The following is a 9340-nucleotide window of genomic DNA, read 5'->3' on the forward strand; positions in this document are numbered from 1 at the left end:
CCCTCTTCAGAGGTGCCTCGTTGACCAATATATGTACTGCAGCTAGCTGGACTACAGATAAAGGAAATAGGAGGCACTTTTTTTCTTTTTTTACAGAGAATTGTGAGAGTCAGAAACCAACTCCCCAATAATGTTGTTGAAGCCGACACCCTGGGATCCTTCAAGAAGCTGCCTGAAGAGATCCTGGGATCAATAACCTACTAACAATCAAATTGAGCAAGACGGGTTGAACAGCCTCCTCTCGTTTGTAAACTGCGTTCTAAAGGTATGTGCGGCACACAAGGTTAAGAGTGTCGAGTTACACTCAGACAGGGAATCGCACCCCACTAACTCCATGCTGTCCAGAGTAATTCTGTGCTAATCAAAGCCAGGCATCCTCTTGTACACGCATAACAAGGTGCTTTGATAGGATTTATAAAATCAACAATCAGAAATGACATTACCTGCCTGAACTAAGGATGTCTAATGGCATTAAAAGACATCAAGAACTACAAGTTTTAAAATAAATTTAAAAAAAAAATTAGATATAGCATTATATATTACCTTTAAACTACTGGGCATAAATATTTCATTTTTGTTCAGCAGCTCAAAGTTTACAGTCTGAGTACAGTTTCAAAATGATCACCCCCCTGTATGCAGGAGTGATTTCAATGGCATGCATTTCCACTCTGATATCACTCAGGCACGGCTGTGTTAGTAACAGCAGTCACAGCTGGTTGAATTGCTTTCAGTGTTTGGTAGAGTACCTCCAGATTGCCCTGTGCGTTGTTTAGAGTAAAAACTGTTACATTTCTCACTTGCAAAAGAAACAAGAGTCTACAGGAAGTTCAACATTTTAAAAGGGTACAATTTTGCTGGGAAGTAAATGGAACGTGAGAAACATTTACAGCAAAAACTATTTGGATTCTTTATTGCAACGTCGACAAACAGAAAGAGAATAGATTGAAGAGATCACCAATAAATATCCTGTACATCCAGAGACTGCTCATTTAAGAATTACTGTTTGGTATTCTGGCTTAATCCAGCAGTGTGACAGTCTTAAACTGCTGTGACAAATGATAGATAAAAAAATGGAGGAAATAATTTATTAATGACATTATTCTGCCTTTATGGTACCATTCAGTTAACATTACCTTTTACTGTGCAGGGAAAAAACCCACCATTTACAAAAGCCTTTAAATAAACATTAAATTTTTTTATTTTAAGTTCTGCAGAACACAAACCTCATTACAAAGCTATTAGGGGCAGAGACTGCCATCAGACATTTTAGCATTAAAGATTCAGACTCTCTTCACACTGCTGGGACCCGTACTGCAAACCCAGAGTCACTGTGACCCAGCCCCGCGGTGAACCATTAGCAAGGTCAGAACACTGCAGAAAGGGCCAGCATCATAGGATCACAGGCACGTTCTTAAACTTTACAGGGACGTTCAAAAGTCAGTAGCATTTTCTGTAAAGTGTTTATTATAAAAGATTGTGGAGGAGCAGGGAGTCCCTTTAATTAAGCTTTCTGAATTATGCATTAAAAAGGAGGTATTAAGCATCATGATTCAATTGACTTGTTTCTCCTTAATTAAATATGTTGATTCTACACACGCGTGGTTTCACTCCAGGGTCACGTATGTGGCGTCAGTCGCCACGCCGCAGTTGTTATCCTTCATGGACATCAGCACATAGCCATCATTGCCCCAGTAAGTAGACCAGGAGTTTTTAACCAGCCAATAGGGCTCCCCCTTCAGGACGCCATAGCCAACTGCAAGCACTGCATGGTCAAGGTCATTCACAGTGTTACCTGCAGAAGAAGAAGACGACCAGTCTTAATGCAAACCTGCATTCCTTTCTTCAAAGAAAATCAATTTAGCACGACCTCTACAAGACACTGCTGGTAGGATAGGTAGGGTGTCACTCTGCCAGGCAATCAGTCAATGCAATCTATATAAACAGCTTAAACTATTACAGCTCATGCATGGCTTCCTCACGAAACAGAATGCCTTAGGCAGAGAATTCCATCATGACAAGCAAACACCCGAACCACAGATCTGTAATCAGAAGACACTGTGCCCAGGAAGCAGGTTGACTCAGTTACACAACTCTGCGCCAGACAGCTGCAGCCGTCACGGAGTCTGTGTGCGAGTAAGACAGATCAGACTGTAGCTGCCTTCACTCAGCGTGGCTTTAGCTACAGAGTCCAGTTAGAATAAGAAACTGGAGACACACTTGCAGAAAAGTAGTCAACAAAACCTCCACCAGGAAACTAAAGCTGCAAGTTCATTTGACTACTTCAAGGACCAAACACTGCAGGCTCTAATATTCTTAACCCAGTATCAGGATCATGATTTATGATTAAAGCCCCAGTGTGCTAATGTTTCTCTTTAAAACACTGACTTATTTAAGCAATCAGGGGTACTGCACAGCCTTACAGAAACAACCACTAAAAAAGCTTCAAAAGAAATTAGCAGAACGAGAGCCTTTACTAACACAGACTACACATGCATATTACTCTGGTAATAAAAGAGTTTGCAGAAAATCCTTTCCATTCCCAAGCAGGACCTGGCACTACTCTGTAACTCTAGTTAGAATTGGATAGTTGCAGATGCATTAGGACTGCTCAAGTGTACCAACTGTGACCAGAAGCTGTCTATTAAAACTGGATCAAAGAGGAGGACCCAGCTGAAAAGAAGGGTTTACCCAACAGTAAATCATTCTGAATGCATGCAACTACCAAATCTAACATTAGATTTTTAAAATGGAATTCAGCTTTAAAAAAAACCTCACTGTGCCTGTGAAATGAGAAATGCCCAAGGCTAGAGAATCCTAGGCAATCCTGCAGTTCCCTGTGCTGCTGTGAGTTAATGTTCCCTGTATCCCAGCTGCCTGCACGCACTGCTCCCTGTATGTGGAGAGCCAGTCTCTGAAGCGTGCGATACCGCCACTCACCACACTGGGGCTCGTAGTACACCCCGCTGCTGTAGAACAGGAAGGACTTGTGCGCCGCATCGATGCTCACCGCCACCGGCCCATTCTTGAAGATGGCCAGTTTGAGAGCCTCCAGGTCGCCAGAGGTCACATTGGTATAGCTCTTCACCTTGGCTGTGAGCTGGGACTGGTTGTAGTGGCAAAACCCGTTCTGGAGAGGAGAGACAAATAAAAGAAATAAATAAGCAACACCATTCAGTCTCAGCCAGCACTTCTTTAAAGTGGTGGTAGCCAACTGTGTATGTTTTACCTGTAATGCTGTACCAGTTGCTGTGCAGGACTGTGTGCAGTTATGAAAGAAACTTGCCTTCTAGCAAACCTGAATTTACAGAGCCCTATAAATTCACTTCCTATGCATCAGGTAAAATAAAAGTCTAGCAAATAAGATGACATTGAACAAGCTTCTGCAGATAGTCAAAACGGGCTACTTTATGGCAGTAACAGGCTTGCATGAGATGAGCTTGATGAGATAAATGATGTAGAAAAAAGGGCTAACGAACTCATAAACAGATTATCACATGATATAAAAAAGAAAAAGCTTACAGTAGACAAGCTTACTAAGCGAAAGTTAGAAACACAGGCTAGAAGAAGCCTGCAAAATGTTAGTCAAAGAAATAAGGAGCTTCAGTATTCTACCTCTGAATCAGAGGAAGGGAAACTGATCACAGAAAAAAAGGGAGAGACCTTTAAAAGAGCTGTTAACCTTCTAGGATTGCCTCATGTTGGACTTCTTGTGGTCTATTGTGGCCAGCCATAATGGATGCATTATTCTGGACCCCAGTGTGACTGTGTGGTTCACATATATACAATAAGAGACATTTTTTTCACATTGTTCTTGCGTCAGAGGTGATGCACCAATGTGTCATTTGCTCAAAGCCTTTAAGTGGTCATATAGTCAGCACATAAGTATATATACATATTACAATGTCATTATATTTTTGTACAACAATCAAGGCTGTACAAACTACCATTTCCTACCCACCCCACATTATACAAAGTATATACATGGTTACCTTCTTGTTGTCCCAATGGTTAAACCACTTTTACCACCTCAGGTACCTTAGAGGTTTCTGAGGGTATTCAAATTTGATAGGTGATATTAGTGATATGATACAGGCCTTGATATGGGCGGGTGAGGATGGCGTCTCATACATCAGCAGCCCGTTCGATACCTAAACCACCTGCCTTAACATGTTGGAAGGATTTTCTATGCAACACTGGTAAACGTCCAGAGAGGAGATCATATTTTGGTTAAAATGGTCCCCATGGCCATTCCCATATGGTAACACCTTTCTTCATGCTGTGTTACATTAACATCATCCCTAATAGCCTGCAAGAGGGTTTTGATTGACTTTACCATTAATTGTATTGCATTAGCTGCATGGTGCACCTCGGTGCAGTCCATGTTATCTAGTTGTTGGAATTCAGTGTTTATTCTGCCCCAAACCATCCCGCTAATTCAGACAGTATGTCACATCGGTTACATGTTCTACTTATTGAAGCAATTGTATTTTGTTGTACGTATTTTTCAAGGTTGCGTGGGTTTCATTTTTCTCTCTCGCTCTATTTTTGTACAATTTTCATTTGAGGGGCTATTCCCTTATCATAACAAGCAATTGTGGGATTGGCTCTTCGAGTTCTTTGCAGGGGCTCATTTCGATCACTGCCCTGTGACCCCAAAATAGGTTAGCGTACATCTTGGGGTTCCTGTAATACAAACAAACTGAATTAGTATGTATTCCTGTCATGTCTCGCTCCTGGCATAATACCCTCCTGGTGGTAATCTAATTTGTAAATTAGTCTGTCCCATGGCTCTGTCCATTGCCAGGATTACATAGTCATAGGCACTATACAAGTCATGCTCTGGTTGGGGGCGTAGCATGTTCAGTTATTTTTACACATTCCAATATCAACGGTCGTCTTTGTCGTTTTTGTCAGAGGAGCAGCACCAACAGCCACTGCTATGTTAGTTCTGTATAGTTTGGTTTGTGTCTTGTGTGCCCATTGTCCTTAGTTTTTTTTTTTTGAACACACACCCTGGTAGGGCCAGTGTGTCATGCAACAACTTCTGTCTCTGCAAGAGAAGAACTACATAACAGGTCATCAACATATTGTAACACAGTTCCACATTGGTTGTTGTCTAGAGCAGTCGTTTTCAACCCTGGTTCTGGGGGAACACTGCCTTGCTGGTTTTTGTTCCAACCAAGCACTCAATTACATAATTAAACCCTTAACTGAACTAATGATTTGCCTAATCTGTGCTTTTTAATTATTTTAAACAGATGGAGATTTCAATTTAGGTATAAAAATGTATAACGAACATAAATTCTTAAACTTGTTATAAACTATTCTATTTAAAAATCTCAGATTAGGCAAATTATTAATTCAATTAAGGGTTCAATTATGTAATTGAGTGCTTGTTTGGAACAAAAACCAGCAGGGCAGTGTTGCCCCTGGACCAGGGTTGAGAACCACTGCTCTGGGACTGTATTGCCTTTGCCACACATTGATGGAATATCATTGGGTTGTGGTACCCTTGTGTACATCTTTCACGGTGAATGCAAACCTCTGTTGGTCTTCCGGTCTAACAGGTAGACTCCAAAAACCATTACTGATGTCAATCACTGAAAACCAGCTTTCATCAGCAGGTACTTCAGTGGGGATCATATGTGGGTTAGTTACAATTAGTGCCATTTAAGGCAATACTTGATTCAATCTTTGGTAATCAATAGTCAGTCTCCATTTCCCTTCCCCTTTGGGCACTGGCCGAATGGAACTGTTCATGGGTGAGTTACACTCAGCTACTATACCCTGCTGTAACAGGTCTGTAATGATACCCTTCACTGCTTCAGTTGCTTCAGGTTTAATTGGGGACTGCTTCTATGGAGGATGGGCGTCTCCTTCAATTGTGATAAGCACACCCACTGCCTTGCCGCAGTCATTGCTATGCTGAGCCCACACTTCCAGCTACTGCTCAGTCAGGTTCTGGATTGTGAGAAGGAAAAATGAGACATCATAATATGTGAGCGCAGCTATTTTTCGCCAGGTTCCATTTCTGTGCTTTTCATTGCTTATGCCTGAATGCACCCGTATCAATAATTAATTTCATTTGTGACATTACAACTAGTCCTAAAATATTTTGCTGATACATTTTTGCATGATACATTTCTACTGTTGCAGTGATATCTCTCAAGGTTATTTCTATCAGCTGTGTCACTCCCCTATCTGCGCCTGCAGCCGTCGCAACATTCTTATGTATTCACTGTAATCTCCTTGTTATTCTTCCACCATTTCAGACTTTCCTGTAGCCACTGCCACTTTCCCAACAAGTTATCTTTAAGTATCAATACGGCCACAATCATAGCATTGCTTAAAATTGTATTCATTCTAATACTCGTTCTGAGTTGTGTCGTGACCTTGCAGCTGTGAGCTATGCCTTCAATATCTACTATTAACACTTCTCTGCTGCTGGACAACTGCCCAGGCACCTTCTCTGCATATTTGCCTGTTCTCTGGCAACATGCCCAGAATCTTATCTTTCACTGCTTCTTTGAGCTAAACTTCTAGATTCCAGTCCTATTGCATCGCAGTTGCTATCCATATTTTATTTTAATCCACTCCCTTATATCAATTCCCAAACTGAAGCTTTCCGCTCCTGTCCCTTTTCACAGTCTGAGCTGCACTCTGCTATTTCGTGAACACGGTTTACAAGTTTCCATTCATACTTATGTAAAGGTCACATAGTGTTAAACACCTGCCTTTTCTAAAATGTTATCTAGCCCAAGCAATTTATTAATAAAATTATCATTCTAAACTGACCTTTTACCAAAAAATGTTCCATTATGACACAGAGAAAATGTAATGTTACTCTACTTTATGGGTTTTATTAATGGTTTGTTTTCCTTTGCACCTTAAATTTACACGTTTGTTGGTGCGCTCATGGACTTTAATTAAGGTTTTATGCCAATACCCTCATCCGCCCCACTTCGTGACGGTTTGTGTAGCAGGGTTTTCCTATTAACAGGTAATCCTAACTCACAAACAGGTCAACATGTAATAGCCAGCAGACAAAAATATATTACATACATATGTAACACCCAGTCATTACCTAAAATATGCCTATAGTCTTACAGGTATGGTATAATCTTCACAACCATACAGCTTGCTAACACGGCCGGCCACAACACAACACAGCTGTCCTTTACAACACACACACACACACAAGTATCTCAATCACGAAAATATTTTTAATATTCTCGTCTAGATCCCTTAGTTTGTTTCAGGTTTAGTCCTTGACTTATACTATAGTTGCAATACCTGCAGTTCACCACTGCACCATCAATAATCACATGACATTCACAATTTATTAAAGTCTCATTTACCAGATTAATCTAGTTAGCATCACCTCTCCATCTAGAAGCTCGGTAAAATATTAATTGTGACCAACATAAACAAAACATCTTGTATATGTACAAATAATACCAGTTAATACTAGTAACTTTGGTGCTTTATTAAACCAAGTGTTTTCCATTCAAAGAAAATGCAATCTACCTGTTAATTCAACACAAACTAAACAGTATTTAATATACAGACTCTTGAAAATAAAACGTTGATTTAATTCTGCATTTTTAGAAACCAAATATTATACCTGCCATCTATTCTGTGTCAATTACTTTCCTGCTTAGTCAATAGACAATTGCTTACAATTTACCTTTGTAAAATCATATCACATTTGTAACTTCTCAACAGTCTGTCTCATCGTACTTATGTTCAGTTCCCAGCACACTTAATTGCACTTACACTTACTCACTTCACATCCCCTTTTCCTTCTTTATTCTCCTGTTCCCAACCATACCTCGCCATGCCATCACCGCATAGTACAAGTTCCCAGGATTAACACCCAGTTCAATCTAATTTTGCAGGTGTGGTCCGAGGCCACTTATTAACACTTGCACAAACCCTTGATCCTGTTCATAGGGGTCATCTGACCCTGAACAATCTCTATACACTTCCCACTTCCTTACTCCATAATCCTGCACTAACCTTCTTTCTGCCTTAGTCATAGAACATTGTATAAACTTCAATTGCCTTTTCAATAGTGCTCCCTGCACCTGTGGCAACACACTACATGCAATTACAATTCCCTTATCAGTGCAATGTTTATCCTGTTTCGACCACCATTCTCGGTGCTGCACTGGGGTCCATCCAACATCATTTTTTGCCATTTCACATGCTTTGTTAAGACATGCTCAATAACTTCAGCCATTTCACTGGTCATATCCTAGCACTCCTTAGCACTAGCGGCTACAACTCTGTTTACTACACACACAGATGTCCCAGTTTAAAGACATTACACCTCACCGAAGCTTTCTGGATGAAACCGAGAGCAATGTTATTTACATCTAGTTCTCTGGTATGGTCCTGATGAACATTAAGGACAGCTGCATTGTTCAGTCTCCCCTGTCCCTGATGCCTGGAGATCGTTTTTAAGTCTGAGGCGGGAGAATGAGCATTCGGCAGCGCGGGATGACAGGCACAGTGAGAAGGATTTTAATGCATTTGCAGTACTCTGGTAGCATAGTACACAAATATTCATTGCCAACATTGTCAACACTGGAGACAGGTGAAGTTTCAATCTCTGCTTATCTAAGTCATCTGCATAAAGGTCTGTTACTTGCTCAACTTTAACCATCTCGCTATCAGTTGCAAACTGTTCCATTTGTGTCAAATGCTCTTGAACATCAGACTTGAATTTTAAGCCAAGACTCCTTGTAACATGCTCGAAAACTTTGTTAAATAATTTTTGATGCACATCCCTCAGGGTTGCGAAAACATGGGGACTGCTTCCCTCATCAATTCGCCTAGGTGCCTTCCTTACACGAGGCAGGCAGAGCTGGTCAAGATCAAACTGTTTGGTCTTTGCAAAAGCTTCTTTCCACAGATTCTCAAAATCAGTTTCTCTCAACAGCTGCATGGTCTCATTTAGAAAAAAAAAATGGTTTTCTGAGCTTTTGGAAAATGTAGGCTGGTCTTTTATAGACTAGTGTTAAGCGAATCAACTCGTTCAAAAATAAGAAGAACCAGTTGCAGATTGAAAAATGTATCAAACTTATGAAGTTGAGAAAGAAATCTGTGTGCTTTTGCCCCTGTGTCAGAGAAATCAGTGCTATCGACTTCCTCCAAAAATGTCAGCGGTGTAGCACAGTAGGAAGCCACTCATCTGAGGGATGTTGCGTGGAGACACCATCCTGTGGGGCGGAAAGGGCGAAGACGCTGTGCAGGACCGTCAGCTTCTTGTAAGGTCTCAAAGCTGGCGAGATTTTTGGAGAGCTTCTGATAAAGAATATCATCTGCCGCATTAGAG

The 9340-nt window shown here is 40.8% G+C and overlaps 1 protein-coding gene across 1 annotated transcript; it reads right to left on the reverse strand.

The window, feature by feature from the left end:
* Positions 1-1174: 1174 nt before the first annotated feature.
* Positions 1175-8950, reverse strand: LOC121303283 (digestive cysteine proteinase 2-like). The gene is made up of 3 exons (XM_041233866.1): positions 8855-8950; positions 2938-3283; positions 1175-1792 (listed from the first exon to the last, which is right to left on the reverse strand). The coding sequence occupies exons 1-3, from the start codon at positions 8948-8950 to the stop codon at positions 1605-1607; spliced, it is 630 nt and encodes a 209-aa protein (XP_041089800.1). The 3' UTR covers positions 1175-1604.
* Positions 8951-9340: the final 390 nt, after the last annotated feature.

This window comes from Polyodon spathula, chromosome 32 (assembly GCF_017654505.1).
Source record: "Polyodon spathula isolate WHYD16114869_AA chromosome 32, ASM1765450v1, whole genome shotgun sequence".
NCBI classification, from domain to species: domain Eukaryota; kingdom Metazoa; phylum Chordata; class Actinopteri; order Acipenseriformes; family Polyodontidae; genus Polyodon; species Polyodon spathula.

Excerpts from the sequence above, each read along its gene's own strand:
- LOC121303283 (XM_041233866.1), bottom strand. The coding sequence starts at position 8,950 with ATGCAGCTGTTGAGAGAAACTGATTTTGAGAATCTGTGGAAAGAAGCT. Across the intron at positions 3,284-8,854 it reads ACCAGCTCTGCCTGCCTCGT|GCAAGTTTCTTTCATAACTG; the intron begins GTAAGGAAGGCA and ends GTTTGCTAGAAG. Across the intron at positions 1,793-2,937 it reads GTACTACGAGCCCCAGTGTG|GTAACACTGTGAATGACCTT; the intron begins GTGAGTGGCGGT and ends CTTCTTCTGCAG.